The following is an 18,338-nucleotide window of genomic DNA, read 5'->3' on the forward strand; positions in this document are numbered from 1 at the left end:
AATGGGAGATGGGAGTTGCGGGGTGTGATACAATGGGTTGTGTGTTGGTGTTTGGTTGACAATTTCAGCAACTTGGCCACCTCCAACAACTGACTCCAGACCTGCGAGATGCACACTGCAGGGATTTTATTAGAAACAGACTGAATAGAAGTTTCTGCTGATCCAGGTTTCTGTTGGTGCCCAGATCCAGATCAAAACTGTTTCACAGAGGTTAACCAGACAGGGCTAAGCAGCAGCCTCCAGCCTGATTCCAGAGCTGGAGGAAACAACCACTGTTCTGCTGTGGTGAAAGCACTTTGGGTTGTTTGTACGCACGAATATGACGAGAAGTCATCACCCATGTCGGTTCTGCTCACTGTTACTTACTAATCTAAGTAATCTTTCTCAACGACACACACAAAACACAAGGGTTTGCAGCCACTTCTTTGCATAGTATACTCTTCCTGTTAGTAGAATTACTACTACCTCTGTCTTTACTCATAAAATCAGTTGCTGCTCCTATCCAGGCCTTTCCTTTGGACGTGACCATGATGTCTCCCTGGTGTTTCTGTGCCTCCGTAACTGAAAGTCATCTTTGTATTAACCTGATGTGAATGTGTGTTGTAGTGTGAGGCTCCTGCTCGCTGTATTGTGTTAGATTTACTGTGCCATGTGTCAAAGCACCCCCCCATCTCACACTCTCACAAACACACACACACACACAGGGTGGGTGAAGCAGCTTGCAGTTGCTGTCCTTCCCTGGGACGGTGCAGCTGAGGCTGGAGGGAGGCCTGCAGCAGCGCGCAGGGCTTCTGGATTTAATGAAGCTCCGACCCTGCTAGACCTCAGAGAAGTATCACAATCATCCGCCGTCGAGTCCACAGATGGTTTATGGGATTGCTTTGTTGGGGCCCGAGCCTAAAGCTGCTTAAATCCTGAGGCCTCATTGGTTGGGCCCAGCCGTGCAGGGTGAGGCAGAGACGCTGTGCTGAGACTTTGTTCACCATCGCATTTCTTCCTCTAAACACCAGGACTGCCTTCACTGTCAGCACTGTTTCTTACTATCACTACTACGACACATGCAATGACTAAGATCATGGTAGCACCTTATTTCAACATGCCATTTATCATTACACAATAGATAAACATTTGTTACACATTAAATCACATTATTATGCACCATCATCATAATCAGATTGTTTTTTTCTGTCAGCTGCTACAACTCCTTCTTTACATTTCTTCCTGTGAAACAATCAGAACTGGCCCACAAACACTTAATAAATGCTCATTAATTCACTTTGATACAGTTGCAAGCAGATACAAAGACATTTTTAGTGATGATTAATCTATTTGTTAAGAATTCTAACTGCTCCTATTATATATTATTTATTCATAGTTATATAAACACTTTGTGTATGCTTGGTTTTTATAAGAAGTGTTGTAAAGTTAGTTTTAAAGTCACACCTGAAAGACTAGGACATGGGTGTAATACTTACATTAAACACAGTGTGAGTACTTAATCAGATATAAGCATTCATCATATGTTAGGCTGTGTTATTGATTAAACCTTTATTAATCAGTTAGTGATGTTTGACTTTATTACTGTGCATTAAAGAGTGTTACAAACCATTTCATTGTTTATACAGTGCTTATAAATGCTTCAGTAAGCGGCTGCTGCTATTCCCTGTGTTGGGACTCTATTAGCGGTGCAACTCCTTGTTTGATTTTCACAGTAGCAACGTTGCACTGATTTAGCTAAATGTAATGTGTTGTTCTACATTACACACAGGGCTGGAGCTGACTCTGAGGACACCGAGGTCACATCCTCAGTAGGGTTTCTGGAATTTACACCCATTGTCATGTTATAGGCTGATTCTGGTACTCCATATCTTTGAGTTGAAAATAAAATGTTAAAATGAAAATAAGACTGAGGCAAACGCTTGTAGAAAATATATATGAAAAGAATGCATAAAAATTGTGGCGCGTCAAAAACATTTCCAAGCCGGGTGGAGTTGCACCGGGGGGATTTGGACCCATGACCTTAAAAATCCTGGCTGTGGTCCTGCCTGCAAGCACAACTGCAGCAACAACTGCTGAGCTTCAAATCATTTGACTTTACAAAAGATACGACCTCATCTGAAATAGTGATCGGAGTAAGTCACTGGAGCTTCTGCCACTGTTCTCTCACCTTTACTCTTTATTCAGAAGTCTGCTTCTTTTGCGTGATCAGCAGCAGCAAATGGCAACTTTCAAGACTACTTTAACTGTTTCTGCCTTCTTGAGAGAAGCGAGAGAGGAAATAGAGCTCCTGCAGCCCTCATCAGAGTCTGTGTCTCTCAGTCTTTTGCTGTAGAGACAAACACAGGAACCGCAGCGGCTTCACAAGCTACTAATGGACGGATGACGACGCTTCTAATGAATGCACTCATCATCTGTGTGTGTGTGTGTGTGTGTGTGTGTGTGTGTGTGTGTGTGTGTGTGTGTGTGTGTGTGTGTGTGTGTGTGTGTGTGTGTGTGTGCGGGGAGGGGGTGTTTATGGGTTTATGACAGTCTTTTGGTGTTGCAGCCAAACAGACGCCCCTGTCCTTTAAGCTTTAGTGTACAACTGCAGAGACACATATTTTAAACACATGCTGGCTCATCCGCTGCTTTCTTTCCCTCCCTGCCCCCCAGCCTCTGTCTCTTTCTGTCTTCCCACAGAGACCAGACTCAATGTGGAGAAGGACGAGAGGAAGAAACCGAAGGGAGAGCCGAGCTGAACTTTCCCACTGCAGCCCCATTCACACCAGAGGAGAGCAAAAAAAAAAAAAAGAGAGAAGGAAATCTTATACAGAAATTACATAAATGGCCGATTTTAGTTGTAAATCACAGATTTTCTCCCGCAAACAAAACGAGATGAATTACATTGTGTTTAATTAACGGTCGGAAGCAGCAATGCAATAAAGTGAGGCATGGTCGTATACTGTAAAGTCTCTTTAATAGGAATCCAGCATCAGCAGTGCCATCGCACAAAGAAACAAGAGACAACAACGCACAGAAGAGAGAAAAACATACAAGAAGGGACTGGAACATTTCACGTGGAGGAGAGGATCAGAGTTACTGGAGTTTGGCTGCTCGTTAATCAAGCCTTTACTGTGGCCACATGGCTTAGATTTGTCTCATTAAAAAAAAAGCGGAGGGGAAAAAAAATGACTGGTCCATATTCATCAACAGCAAACACTCTAGAAACTTCGATCCTCCAGTCAGGAGAGTAAATACTGGGACGGGAAGTCAGAGAAAGGGCAGGAGGGAACAGAGTCAATAATTCAGATAGAAATTATCATTTATAGAGAAGCATTGCTTCATTTCGATCAAACGTTGCGTCCTCTCCGTCTCAGGACTGAGCGGCGTTTCGGCTACATCAGCAGAGTCCAACTCATTACTGCTCACTATTAAACAAATCATAGACACAAAGAGCTCATCGGACTGACATCAGAACAGATCATTCAGACAGTCGGCACAACAACATGGAAAACAGAATCTAATGAACATGACAGACAAAAAGAAAGAGCCATCTATATTACATTAAGATGCCATGTTCCAATAAGACAAAACAATATTCAGCATATTGAACTCATTCCAATAAGAAAGACGAGGTTACTCACTTTATATACAATAAATTAGAAATATTTCCTATCAAGAAACTTCTATTTAGTCTGTTTTAATTCTTCAGTAAGCATTCCCCTCCGACAGATTTAACACACAAAGAGCTACAACGAAATAACGTCTTCAATTGACGAAGTGACTCGAGGCATGCGCAAACCATGTAAACATTGTTACTCGTAAATAGAGGACTTGATGCTGCTTATTGAGAAAGTGTAGCGCTTCTCTGTTTAAGACTCTGCAAAAAAGAAATAAAATAAAGGCTGGTTGTAGACCCGTTCAGTTCTGCGTGTTAATTAAAAATGAGAAGAATAACATCAACTGCACTGGAGGCGATATCCACGCAAGTGTGTGTAAACTAAATACTGTGTATGTGTCTAATCTTTACAACATTGGTGCACAAACAGCCGTAACAAGCTGTAACATCCAACACACACACACACACACACACACACACACACACACACACACACACACACACACACACACACACACAGTGTTGTAAACGTTGTAAAGCCTATGTGTTGTTTATGATCCGTCCATAAAACAGCCATTGGACGCCATTTAACTACGCCGGCACTTCAAATAAAGCAGGCCTGCCTTCTAACATGGCCCCTTCATATTTTAACACTCAGATCAATAAAACTCTGCATAAACTGAAGTGTAACCAGATAATACTCCGAGCTATTAAACAGACACTATTGCTAAAGCATTTCGGGCGGGAATAAATCTGAAGTGGTCTGTTGATATAAACGTGTTAGTGAACCTCTAGGAATTATATTTCCATGAAAACCACTGAAAATAAATGTAAAAATTGTCAGTAAACATGTGGGCACATCGGGATTCTTCATCCCCCAAGTTGCGCTTAGAAACCGCCGCTGCGCACAGAGTCCGTATATTTCCTGAAATGAGAGAGCAACCTTGCATAGCAGATAATACACAACATAGGCGTACTGTATGTATAAAAATAGAGCTGATTCTTTCTTAAAATGCAATGCAAGAACCACGTTAAATAAAGACTGGACGATGGTGACCGAGAGGATAGAGATGAGTGTGCGGCGCGCACACATGGACTTTATACGCACAAGAATCTGAAATGAACATTTTTACATCTTCGCTGCAAATAGCTTGAAACCTAAAAGAATTAGCAGCTATGTGTAATCTCTACTGGCCAGTCTGGGTAAGCATCTGTGTCACCTGTTCTACTGAGAGCGTGTCAGGATGTGAGAAGAAGCAGCTATCTGGGCCATCGTCTGAAGTCAATTCAGCACAGATTGGCGGGTGTTCGAGGCAACTTCTCCAGGGTCAATCTGGCATGGGTCCACCCAGATCTGAGTCTCGATGCTTCAAGCCTTATTACAAGAAGGGTGGATGCGATTTCTTTTTTTTTTTTTTTTTTTTTTTAAATCTGGTGCTTTGTGCTGTCTCCTCTCAGATAAACCCTGTTAACTCCAGGCTCATGTGAGGCGGAGGGGACGACTATCGATAGCCGATAAAGGCCGTAGAGGAGCCGCAGGCGCAGCGCATAAAGTATCCGGAGAGGTAGCTGAAGGACGAGGATCCACGATATCGACAGCAGCCCAATCGGATCCCCGGTTGCTGAGTCGGGCTAACACCCCCGCCACCCCATCACTTCCCTACCGTCCTCCTCCTACTACTCCGGTATCTGCTCATTACTTAGGCCGACACCCGGGAAACAAACGGCGGCTTGCTGCCTGTATCAACGCCGGCCATCAGGCGCTTTCTAATCAAATTCTGCCAGCAATGAGAGAAACGAGGAAAAAGGAGAAGAAAAAGGAGGATGAACACCGGTGTGTGTGTGTGTGTGTGTGTGTGTGTGTGTGTGTGTGTGCGTCTGTGTGCGCGCGCGCGTGTGCATCCCCCTCCGCTCCTCGTGCTTATTAATGGCCATGTGAAACCCCGGTTTCAGCACCTCTGCGCGCCTCCGGTGTCAGCGACGGAACAATAAATAACTAATAAAAGGAAGACTAGTGCTTGAGAAAAAAGAAAAACCCTCTCTCTCTCTCTCTCTCTCTCTCTCTCTCTGTCTCTCTCTCTCTCTCTGCCTCTCTTCCGCCCCCCTCCTTCCCAGTTGTAGCATCGTGGCGGTTGGCTGCTGTCTTCCCTTTCATAATGTTGCCAAATATCAAAACCTAAATAATAGCGCAACATAAAACTATGAAGACGTAGTAAGAACAGGAGCGAGTAGTTCACGGGACACAGTCGAATCCTCGTCCTTAAGTGGAGTCTGACTCGTTCGGATGAGAGGATGTCCAGGAGGAATTGCTATTGGTCCGTGAGGTTTTACCCATCATTCTCCATGACCACAAACTCAAATGTTTCCTAGCCTCCTTCTAACATCAGACGGAGCGTTTTCCGACACAAGACTTCAGTGTTAACGTGGCGGCGTCCTCAGCGTCTGTTCGAGATCAATACAGCCATTGATCAGATGTATAGATCGGTGGGATTGGATTGAAGCTCACGTTGTGGTGTCTGAAGGTTAAAACAAATTGGAAACAGTAGATGTGTGTGTGTGTGTGTGTGTGTGTGTGTGTGTGTGTGTGTGTGTGTGAGTGCGTGCGTGAGTGTGTGTGCGTGCGTGTGTATTTTTGCAGTTTTTGGGAAGGCCATTTTGTGTTCTACAGATAAGGTAAAGAGGAGTTTATGTTGGATACATGGTGTGAGCGTGCGTGCATGTGCGTCTGAAAGTGTATGTGCGCACGCGAGTGACTGTCCCGTTAGTCCTTGGGTTGGTCCTTGCTCTGTTTCTTCATTTTCATCCTCCGGTTCTGGAACCAGATCTTCACCTGCCGCTCCGTCAAGTTGAGCGCGCGCGCCACCTCATGCCGCCGGTCCCGCGTGAGGTACATGTTGAAGAGGAACTCCTTCTCCAGCTCGAGCGTCTGGTATTTGGTGTACGGGCACCGCTTTTTCCTGGAGGAGCGCGCATGCAGCCAGTTGGCCGAGGGGTCATCTGGAGGAAGATAAAAGAAGGAAATGAAGGCAGTTGATGATTATAAAAACAAATTATTACACGGAAACTGTCTCTAGCTATTATTTTCGTGAGTTGATTATATTATGAGAAAAATAGAAAGCCGTCAAAACACCCTTGGATGATCAAAACAGCATCTTTCCGTGCGTAAAAGTTGCAGAGCCTTGTGCGTAAAAGACTCTAAAACACCTGACTCTGCAATTGGCACTTTGGTGCGTAAACTGGGTTTATGGTGTCGACATGGGGCGCAAATTTGACACAGCGAGATCCATGGCTGTTTTATTTGACAGCACGTGGAAGACAGACGGCCTGCTCCTTCTTGCAGCTTCCATGACCGAGGAAGAAGACACGATAGCCAAATATGATCAGAGAACTCAATAGTAAGATTAAAAAAAAAAAAAAAAAAAAAACTGGAGCCAAAAAGTAGCATGAAAAGATAAAACACAGTCTGAGCACAGTGTAACTTAATGATCTACGGAAGTAGTTTTGCGAATGGGTTCAGACGTTTCAAAAAATACACCAATTTAAGCCAAAGCATAAAAAGTAACTATTAATTTTAGATTAGCCAGTGGGTTAGCTGACATGGTCACGGCCGCAGCCAATCACACATGTTCATGTGTAGTAACAGAAGACAGGGATGGCTGACTCTGAGGGCTTCTCTTTGAGGTCACTTTCAGCGGATACATCGAAGATGCTCTAATCACGAAGGCAATATAATAAACGAATGATAACAGAATGAAGCAAGCCACCAATCCGCGTTACTGTGGTTAAATCACGTTATGTGACCAAAAACAGGAGTGGAAATTTCCCTCGCGTGATGACAGCGAACACACAAAAACACACCAGGGAAGATGTTTTACAGCGCTAGTGCTGCTTTTTTGTTCGCGTGAGAATGCTGATCAGATTGCAGCTCGGCACACTGTCACTGCGTCACTTCTGATTGCCTCTAAATTAATAAGCGGAGGAAAATTTATGGCCCTGATGGGAACAGAGGAGAAATATTCCTTGTGTTCTTCCTTTGTCTTACTCAGAGTCAATATGATTTTCACATATTTCACACAATAAATCGTATTGAACCAGTTAGAGCATGTGTTTTAGTGACCAGCGCAATTCTTTGTTTTCATAATTAAAGACGTAAATGAAGCTAAAAGCAGAGCGTCTTTGCATAAAGAGTTGTTTTTGCGCAGCCAACGTCAGTGAAATTAAAGGTGATAAAATAAAGGATTTGTGATGACACTGCTCCATCTTTCAGAGCTGCGACGCGCTTCAGTGAAGGAAGAATAGAAACCTGGTCCTTCATTGTGGAAGGTTTGTCTGAAATTGTAAATAACAACGTTGTAACGCATAAATATAGAGGCTGCTAAATTGGATGTTCCTCATTTTCAGCGGAGAGAAAATGATGAATTATTGTCTTGATTTATTTTCATCTTTGTATCTATTTCTTTCTTACGTGTCTTGTTTGCCAGGCCACCCTGACTCCTCCACCCCGCTCCCCACCACCCCACCCCTCTTTATAGCTTTCAGACCGATGTAATTAGCAGAGACTTCTTGTTTGGGACGCATGGGTCTGGTTTAGGGCTGAAAGCTTTTTGCTCTTCCCTCTGCAGAGCACAGAGGCATCTCAGCTATGAGGTCGCTTGCTGGGACTCTCACGGCACCGAGGCTCCACCATGTAATAAAAAGAGGAATCCCTTTTCTCATTTTGAGCCTTTCCATCCCTTTCCAACACTGTTCTCACCTGCAAATATCACTACAGCTTAACTAGACACCTACAATCTCAGGAGATAAGACTTTCCTTTCAGGAAGACTGTGAGAAGTGAGAGCTGCTTCTGCTTCACTTCCACTTTTTGATCTTCTAAATAAAACCTTTATCCAAGAGCAATTGTTCCCTATGGCTAGGCCAGGCTCTCCTCCAGTCAATCACAACTCAGTCAAACCAGGGAGCAGTGTTGCACTTTCTATAGAGCCTGCTATACCAAAAACAAAGGCAATACAAACAACAACCTTGAAGTTCCTGCCTCCATTGGAGGTGACTATTTCTTATAATTAAGTCTTAACACCACACTGGAACTATTTACTTTAAAGCTGCTGTTTCTTCATTGCATTTTATGTGTGACGCCATCACAGTCAGCAATGCAATTCCAAGTCTGGTGCACAACCCAAATGTGACTCCAGTCTGGACATATTGGTCCAAAAAAAAAAAAAAAGTCTCTGTTGATGTAGACTCCCTGGCTGTTTTTGTTGTATTAAAGCCTTCCCGAGGCGGTGCAAGTCAGACAGAATGAAACACAGCACACATGTAGCCTGACCGTCAGTTTGGGCAACATTAGGGCCAAAAAGCCTCTCCTTGTTGCTGTAGCAAAAAGAAAAAGAAAAAAAAGAGATTTATCCTCTCAACCAGGAGCAGATCAGGTCTGCAGGGCAAAGGGTTATAAAGGAGATTTTCTGTTCCTACGTAAAAAGCAGCGTCAGTCCTCTGGCCTGAAATGGCAGAAGGGATGATCGTATCATTCACAAGTCATGGGGAAAGCCTGACTTCAGCTTCAGCGCCTCTTGACGCCAAGCAGAGAGAATTAGAATGTGTGTGTGTGTCCGTCCCTGAGGAGCCAGTCTTTTTCTAAACTGATGTTGGGTGGAGGCTTCGTCTGTCTTCAATTTCACTGGTAATATTTTACTACTCTGACAACCATACTTGCGATAATGCCAAAGCAATTCACACCCCTGCATATGACTTTCATAACAATGATTTTTTATTCTCCCATTGCGAACAAAGAAGTGTTTTGTGCGTGTTAGCTCTGCGTTTGATCAGATTCATCTACTTTTAAACGGTTTATATTCAAATGCACAGCTCCTGTTTTGCGTAGAAGAATATTTACAGCAGGAGAAGAGAAACGGGAAAGTTGGGAATGATGAAAATAAAAACACTGATGCCAAATGGTTAAAAATATGGGATGCTAAATCAAATGTTTGACTTAAAGGTGGAATTTTAACATTTTAAATCTAATAAAGAGGAAGTAAGTCCTAATGTTAAGATAGAACTCATAAATTTGACAGACTATCATCATTTTGACTCTTTTGGCACAGTTTAGACTTGGCGTGAGTATTTCTATTTTGTCATTGCTTTCCATTTACTTTTACTCGTCCTGGCGGGGCTTCCATAATTACTGATAGCAAAGACATACACAAGGATGGACACACTGAATTAATACAAGGCAACCAGTTATGGATGTCAAACCCGACCGATTATTCATAAAAGCATCAGATCCCTTTGTCATTCAAGTCCATGCATCATTTGTCTTCCTGATTTGAATGACAGAAAGGATCATAAGCAAGAGAGCACATCATGGTCACTTCAAAAGAAGTTCTCTAACAGTGGAAATGCCAGATATGATTCATTGTCATAATTGAATCAACCGATCAATAAATTATCAATGCAACAAATTTGACACACAACAGGTCTCTCTCTCTCTTAAATCTAACTCTCACAGATTTAGGAGACAAGTCCACATGCAGTACTCACCAGACATTTGTTGTCATTTCTATAGAACAGAAAGTTCCATTTCATATAATTAAATAAGATAAATTGGGACATGAGCTAATTTAAGCTAAAGATATCTAGACTTAACTGTTTAAAATGTCCTAAAACAAGCATGTGACTATGTGACTGGCATGACTATGTGGAGCCAGTCGTGGTGGCTTTCTCCATAAATGTGGACAAACCCATGATGAAGCCTTACCCACTTCGAAAAGTAGAAGCAAAGACACATAGCTAACGTTTTGCTCCTATTAGCCAGCACAACAAATGTGTAGTAATGCAGCAAAACACAGGGCCCTGTTGTTTTGTGCAGGTGGACTTGAGAGTAATCAGCTGAGATGCTGTCGCAAATGCTTCTGTTTGGTTTGGTAGTGTAATTTGGCCTATTACATGCAAAGACTTTGGATTCAGAAGGAGATGGCGAGCAGAGATGCCTGTGTGATGTGCACTGCATCACCCAGCGTCTGCCCCTGTCCGGATCTGACAGAACACACCCTCCCCATATTATTCCCACCAGCCAAGTTGGTTAGTGGCCATCATCAGTAAATACGTCCTTAATACCCTCTGGAATCAATTTTCTCCAACATGGCCAGCATGTAGAGGATCGATTTCATCTCAGAGCAAAATAATGCCTGGTAAAGAGGTGACGAGAGGCTGGAGGGTGGGGTGGGGGTGTTTGCTGCTTTTGTCACACAGTAAAGTGGGTGCTTTGCATTCCCCGAGTGTATAATCACCTCCAGGACCATCCATTACCTACGGAGCTGTGCCGCGACCGTGGCTGTCACCCAGGATGACAAACCGGTTGAGGGGTGGGAAGAGGCAGAGGAGGCGGTGGGTCGGGGTGGGTGTGGTGAAGGTGGACTTTTTTTTCTCCAAGCAGTGGGAAGACAGGAGGGATGATAACAGATAGAAAGAACCAATGTGGGTGGGGGGTTACGGGGGTGTAGCTTGTGTCGTCCTAACTTGAAGTGTTCTCTTTAGGCTACATCCATGTATCTGCAGAAGCAATGTGCACGTCACATTGACATGTACATGGATGAAAAGATTGATATTGCTGTAAAGCTACGGCCCTGCAGCGTGATGTGTTAAATTGCAGGCCAGTGTGTGTCTTTGCCTATAGGTGTGTGTGTGTGTGTGTCTGCTGTGATAAATGCTGCTTGCATGGAAACAGTGACCAAAATGGCTACAAGACTAATATCACATCCCCTCTCGTTCTCTCTCTCTCTCCCTCCCTTTGCAATTTCACCCTAATAGTTCCAGAAATTGACCTCTCATATATCCCAAAGGCACGTTATTACATTTCCTGAAGTCGTATTTTACCTCCCTCCCCACCACCCCCACCCACCCAACCCTTGCACCCCATCTCACCTAGCCACCAACAGCAACACGCCAATTAATGGGGTTGTTCACCCGGCGTTATAACTTAATAAACTTCAGGGGTAATAACTTTCTCGCTCTGCCCGGCAGCAGCAGCAGCAGCACAAAGACCGAAGTGTAATCTTGTAGTTTATTCTGGATGGCCGCCCAGCACCGGGAACACAAAGAGAATCTGTAGCTGGACGCTGGCTTTGACGGGATGTGATGTTTTAAAAGGTAGGATTCCTCAGTGGCCATTTCGAATACCTGGGGGGGGGGGGGGGGACTCAGCCCGGATTTGTCGTGCTGTTAAGCACCAAGATGCAGACACCAATCACTTCTCAGATTCTCTACTGAGAAGTGCGTCAGAAACAACTGGATTCAAAGAGTCCAGGTGAACTCATTCATAGATTAGCACCATTATTACAAGCTGCCATATCCTGCCTTCAACCACATTTGATGATCAAGCCTTTACAGTGTCCTCATCAAATTGTCATGTTTGGAAGGAGGACACATTACACTGTCATTGTAGATGAAAACTGTATTCTATTTCCTTTTTGGCTACACATAAGAGATACAACGTATTTGCCTTTAGCACTCCTGAAACACCAACTATCCGTCCAAAATTCCTTCTTATTATCTATAATGCTGAGGACTTCCAAGAATCCTGTCATGCTGTAATGTTGCACGCAAACAGCTCATAAGGTCAAAGCTCTGAGAGGAATTTGGCCACTGTTGAATACGACATTGTCAGGCCACTTATGTGAACATGTCTCGTGTGCACAGAGTACAAAACAGGACTTTTTGCCAATAAAAAACCCCAGTGTGCCAACATGGCACCCAGGCAACAATGATACAGCTCAAATGTTTAGCACACCAAAAGTTATAGTTTGTCTTGTTGATAACTGATGTTGGTCTGTGTTTCTTTTTACAATCTGTATTTAGATCGTCATGCATTCAATTGATGTTGGTCGCAGTAGCTGGAAAAGGAAAGTTTTACTCGGCTTATTAAAATATAAACTCAGTTAGGGAAGTTTTAGAGTAGCCTAAAGAAACAGACATTTCTAGAAATACATTTGTTTTCTTGCCAAACATTAGAAACAACTTGTTGTCTTTACACTAGCTGTTTTGTACAGATCAAACAAACAAGATAAGAGACGTTAATTAGTGAGCATTCATGGTTTTTCTTACTTTTGGAAACTTTTGAGGCTTGCTGTTTCCTCCTGTTTCCCTGTTTTCCAGTCTTTATGCCAAGCTAACCTGCTGTGCAAAGCTTGAGCTTTGTATTTACAGTACAGACATGACAGTAGTGTCAAACTTCTGATTTATAGCCAAAAACCTGTATTTCCAAAAAAGTCAAATTACTTCTGACAGCTGTGAGGGCACACTAATGACGACGCTACATAGATTCAGTGTGTTATTACACATTTGTACATGTGTCATAAAAAATAATGTTGTCACTTGTAATAACCAAAGAGTAACTTTTCAGTGGTACTACTCTATCTGTGCAGCACACAGTCCCAGCACAGCTCATTGAAAACAGCCTTATTTATTAACCACTGTGTTTTGTTTCTAACTAAATTCCCGTCAAGGTGTTAGCTCATATTTACACAGCAGAGAAGTTCAGAGAGTCTGGGCTCTCAAAAATCAACTCGCTTTTAGCATTCAGCTGGTTCCTCTGGCTTATCTACTCAGTTTATCTGTGAACTGAAGTTGTGTTAAAGTAAGAAGAGCTGTGTTTAAAGAAACATAGATTTTTGCAAAGATAGAGTTCAAAATGGCTGCCATGTGAACAATAGCTCCAGCCTTCACTGCTTTCTGCTGGTTGGTGCAGCTCCCACTACCTGCCACACTGACCCACTGCACACAGCGCAGACATCCAACAACAAGCCACGAGAAGAAGTGCCGGTGCTCTGAAACAGCGCAGAGAGAAACGTTTTTTTGCACGAGAAAAGTTTCAGTTTGTGTGTTTGAACTCAGAATCCATTACAGGCAAGCTTTCACTACCACACGGCAGACTGGGACACACAGTGTTACTGGTGGAAAGTCTAATAATTCAGGCTGCAGGCTGCTGGGCTCCATCCAGCCCTTAACCAGCTCACTGCTCTGATGGATAGCATGCTCAGATGCTGTAATAAGGTGGCTGAGTGTGTGTGTGTGTGTGTGTGTGTGTGTGCGTGCGTGCGTGCGTGCGTGCGTGCAGTGGCAGTGCAGTAATAAACCTTGTATATGTGTATATTTGTGCGTAATATTTGCAATTTGTATTTCTCCCTCTGAAAAGGCCAGTGTGGGGGTGGAGGCCTTCCTTCTTCTGTCTCTCATGCACGCGTGCACACGCAACGCACGTACACATATCAAACGGTGACGCGCTCAGACGCATGGATCAGTGTCCTCTGGCAGAAATGAGATTTATCCGGCGGGATTAGAGGAGGGGAAACAGAGCCCGTTCACATCCAGCCTCGGTTAAAAAATATACGAAACAAAATGTAAAAAAAAACAATTCAAAACAACAACAAATGAATGACTTTCCAGGGAGGATTTTTCTGTCCCACCCAAAATAAATCAAGAAGGGTTGGAAAAGAGCTTCAAACTGAGCCAACCCCGCCGGCGCATGATGGATTAAATGTTGTTGTTAGTGCGAGTAATGATAGAAAAACAGAGCAAACCCGTGTTCTTCTACCGGCCGAACCCTCGGCGGCTTTATATCAAGATGATTGCGATTTCATGACAGGTAAAATATTGTTATTATTTCAGAGTGAGCAGATGAATAAAACAGCGACTCACATGCGACTGTATGGCCGACACACGAGAGACTGACTTCAAAACACTTGTCTTGCCTGTGTGAAATTTTATGGAGCAAAAAAAAAAAAAAAAAATATTCATCTAAGTAAATATTCAGTCAGCCTTTATACTGATGAAACATGCGCGTTACAAGCGACATCTGAGCGTTCCTTAATTAACACTAAGACAAATCATAAACGCAGATTTCCATGCGCAAACTCACTAAAGGTGATTCATGTGCTGCGTGTCCTGGCAAAACATGGAGGAAAGACAAAGTCGAATTGCTTCGTCTTCCGCACATCTCACCTCCAGACTGAATCACCGTCAGAGGCCGCGCTGAGATTTACGTGCTCCCACAGATTTACACGCGCTCTGCGGGTCCAGAGAGCTCGTCCTGACTGTCCCTAACGCGTGTGAGCGGGGCTGAGTCCCCGCGCAGGGTTCGTCCATGCTGCAGGCTTGCTGAGTTATGAGGCCTCTGCTCTATTGAGAACTAATCTAGCCTGCTCTGCACCTCCGAGCCGAGGTCAGTGATGGACGACCTGACTCCTTTTATGATTTTTATGATTTTCAGACAGGCCATGTATACGGCTGACATACATATGATATTTTCAGCTGTTATTATGTTTACAACTCGGTGTTGCAGATGAAGACTGGCGTTACGGATCAGAAATATGACAAAATGGGCCGAGCGCCCCTCCCCTTGTGTCAAAGGCATCGAGACATGACATATTTGAAATAGAGCGTCACTTTATTATAGTGGCTACCTTAATCTATGGAAGATAATCCAGGCCGTTCAGTGCACAGGCAGTAAAGCTCTGGCTCTCAAGCCTCCACACTGGAGCTCAGTGGTGAGTGTTGCGCGCAGTAAAGCTCTGCACAGTGATGATGAGGAGCGGGAGGTTTGCGCTCAGGTCTTACTTTGTAGCAGTTTGCTCCAGATGAATTTTCTAAGTTAGGACTGGCCGGTCAGCCGGGCTTGGTACAGACTGACATGAGGACCTTCAAGACGCACCGGAGCTCAGACACGAGCATTTGAGCGCGTGCGCCGTTGACTGACAAAAACAGATTTTTACAACAGGTACAATCTACAAGGTACAATCTACCTGTAGTAAAAATGACAAAATCAAAAGCACGGAGCACCTGGTCCTATTCAAACAGGTCAGAAGTGCGCATGCCCTGTCGATTAATTAGCTTACGTAAAACAATCTAGAGGTACACCCAAACATCAGCAACGTGCAGCGGTACTACCAGACTAGGTTTGGATAAGAAGAGCAGCGGAAAAGTCTAATCTGACTGTGAGCTTTGGAGTTTTTGTTTTCTCTGCTTTCCATTGTTTGTCCTTTGACAGCATCTGAATAATTAGACAGATTCCTTCCGCTTTAATCTGCTTTGACTTAGGAGGTTTTCAAGAGCAACCTATTCATCTTTCTTGGGCAAGCATCGATAATGAAAAAATAGCATTAAAATAGTCATTTTAGATCTAACAAGATATCTTTATGTGTTTATTTGGGCTTTTGTTTGTAATCCAAACTAGGAGGCTACTTTGAGTTATATTCAAACTTTCAAAATGGATGCAATAACAGCATCATCTTAATATTATCTAATATAATTTCAGTTTTTCCTCAAGGCTGCAGGTGTTAATCTGACTATTTTTAATTTATTTGTATTTTATTTTTAATTTTTGCTATTTTACTGGTTTTCATTATATTCCAAACTGTTGTTGTTGTTGTGTCCACCACTTACTGGCTGTCTGAAGTATGTGCACATTGGAAAAACACGGAAAAACTGAAACCCACTCAGTCGCTGTTTCACGGTAATGTCGTTATTTTGAATTTTTGGTAATGGCTGTCCCAAGTCCTCCGTTACTACCGGAGCTGGAAACAGGAACGCTACGCGGTAAATATCACAGTAAAGTTAGAGAGCAGAAGGTGGGGGCACTTTCGCTCTCTGGCTCTTTGTTCTTGTTTTATGGCGGCATTAAACGCATTTACAATCTCTCTCTCTCCGCTCTCTCGCTCCCTCTCCCGCGCGCTATTTCCTGCTTTAATAACTTACTTTGATCCAGGCCGTCTTTGTCCTCACTCCCTTCACAAATGTCCTTATTTTCTTCGAACCCAGCTCCCGGGATGGCTGCCGGGTGGTGGCTTAGCTCGCGCGCCGCCGTGGACGTCGACTCCAAGATGTACGTGGTGGTCTCGTGCTGCAGCTGTCCGCCGATTTTGGGTGGGATCTCCCCGCCTAGATGGCCGAGCTGTGGCTCCAGCTTGACCTGCCCCGTCTGGCCCTGCCCCGGGACAGACTCAGAGCCGCGCGGCGCGCAGTCCAGCCATGAGCGTAGGTACCGTGTGTCCGCGGCGGGCACGTGCTGGGCGGGTATGTACGGGTGGTAGACAGTAGGGAGGCCACTGGCACCGTGGTGCGGACTGAACGGGCTCCAGGACGACGAGAAGACCGGAGGCTTCGGCTGGAAGCTGCAGGATGGGTACGACTCGGGATGGGGATGCTCCGCGTGCGCCGCGCCGGCAGGCTGCCTTCCGCCCGCGGCTGCGGCGGAGCTCGAGCCGGAATACTGGACGCTGGGAAAGCGAGCCGGGGTTGAGAGTTCATCGCTCTCGTGACTTATGATGGAGTCCACATAATAGTTGCTCAAAGTCCCAGAAATGGACATTCTCGGACATTATCTGCGAAACGCTGCGAGTTCACTAAATGGAGAACAAGGAGAGAGACATTACGAGATTTTTCTCTTTCGCTCTCTCTCTCTCTTTCTCTCTTCTGCCCTTTGCTAGCTCGCCCCCTCCCTTCCCCTCTCTCTCTCTCTCTCTCTCTCTCTCTCTCTCTCTCTCTCTCTCCACACTAGTCCCCTTCCTTTCAAACAAGTTGCTCACTACAGCGAAACAAAACTGCTTCAGCCTACTCGCACTGTGCGCGGGGGTTTGTCGGGTCTGTGCGCGAGGCGCAAAATGATTGGCCGGTCTGTTTCTTAGAGCCTGATAAAGCGTCAATGGAGCGTAAATCAATCTTGCACGCGGGCCTCTCTCTCTCTCTCTCTCTCTCTCTCTCTCTCTCTCTCTCTCTCTCTCTCTTTACCAGATTGCCCCCTCTAAATAAATTGTCTGGTTTATATGCAATATGCAAAATGAGCACTTGGTCCGTATATCTAGTCTCTGTATCTATGGCTGCTGTCAAACTACAATTATATAAAACCGTTAAGTTATGCTTCGTCTGGACAGAATGCATAAAAAGCAGAGCGGAGACAATGGGTGACAAATAAGTGGCGCCATTATTCTTATTTATTTATTTATCTTAATCGAAATAGATGCGCGTGAATTTCAGTGTGAAGCGCGAGAGACGCACTACCGGCACCACATCCAGTCTTTCTGAATCGTGCGCAATCTCTTAAATCAATCTCATCAGAGTCTGCCTTTAAAAAGCCATTAGCACAAGCGCCAGTAGTCCTACACTCAAGGCGAGTCAACAGATGAGATATTTTTTATCCGAGACAAGATAGATAGTAAAATTAACACCTAGGTGTGTTTAATTATTCACCCGCTTTGTCAGTCTATACTTGGAAGTTTTTCTGGGCGCTGCAGAGCCGCCTGACACTGTTTTATTGGCAGATTAACAGTCATTTTTGTTAACGAGCGCCATTAAATCCGGGCCCTGCGTGGTTATGCCCCTTGTCTTTACAGCGTAAACTACTTCAGCTACTTTTTTGGGGTCCGTTTAATGCCATAATAAAATCCTACATCAGGGCGGCTGCTTGGGTTTTATAGGGCTGATATATGACCTGTGGTGGTGCGGACCGTAAACGCGACTGAAGCTGCTGCAGCCCTCCTCTCGGTCGGGTAAAGGGCGCTCCTCACTCGGCGGTCAGGCTGCCGTGAGTTAACACAGCTCGGACCTGAGCTCGGTGGAAGCGCCGGGGACTGAGGCTGAACGCCGAGTACGACTCTCCTCTGGAAGGGGGACGTAGGTCACCTGACTGCTGGCCTTTGTTGGGGCTGCTGAGCGGTGGTGCGCACTTGTGCTCAAAGCCTTTCAGTCGGCAGC

At 44.5% G+C, this 18,338-nt stretch overlaps 1 protein-coding gene across 1 annotated transcript; it reads right to left on the reverse strand.

Moving 5' to 3' along the window:
* Window positions 1–6,359: 6,359 nt before the first annotated feature.
* On the reverse strand, window positions 6,360–16,956 carry hoxb9a (homeobox B9a). The gene is made up of 2 exons (XM_041956621.1): window positions 16,344–16,956; window positions 6,360–6,595 (listed from the first exon to the last, which is right to left on the reverse strand). The coding sequence occupies exons 1-2, from the start codon at window positions 16,954–16,956 to the stop codon at window positions 6,360–6,362; spliced, it is 849 nt and encodes a 282-aa protein (XP_041812555.1).
* Between the last annotated feature and the right edge of the window lie 1,382 nt (window positions 16,957–18,338).

Source organism: Chelmon rostratus, chromosome 17 (assembly GCF_017976325.1).
Source record: "Chelmon rostratus isolate fCheRos1 chromosome 17, fCheRos1.pri, whole genome shotgun sequence".
Taxonomy (NCBI): domain Eukaryota; kingdom Metazoa; phylum Chordata; class Actinopteri; order Chaetodontiformes; family Chaetodontidae; genus Chelmon; species Chelmon rostratus.

What these genes read in the sequence shown, in the direction of transcription:
- hoxb9a (XM_041956621.1), bottom strand. Translation starts at nt 16,956, where the DNA reads ATGTCCATTTCTGGGACTTTGAGCAACTATTATGTGGACTCCATCATA. An exon ending in CAAAGACGGCCTGGATCAAA is followed by an intron (nt 6,596 to 16,343) that starts GTAAGTTATTAA and finishes ATCTTCCTCCAG; the next exon opens with ATGACCCCTCGGCCAACTGG.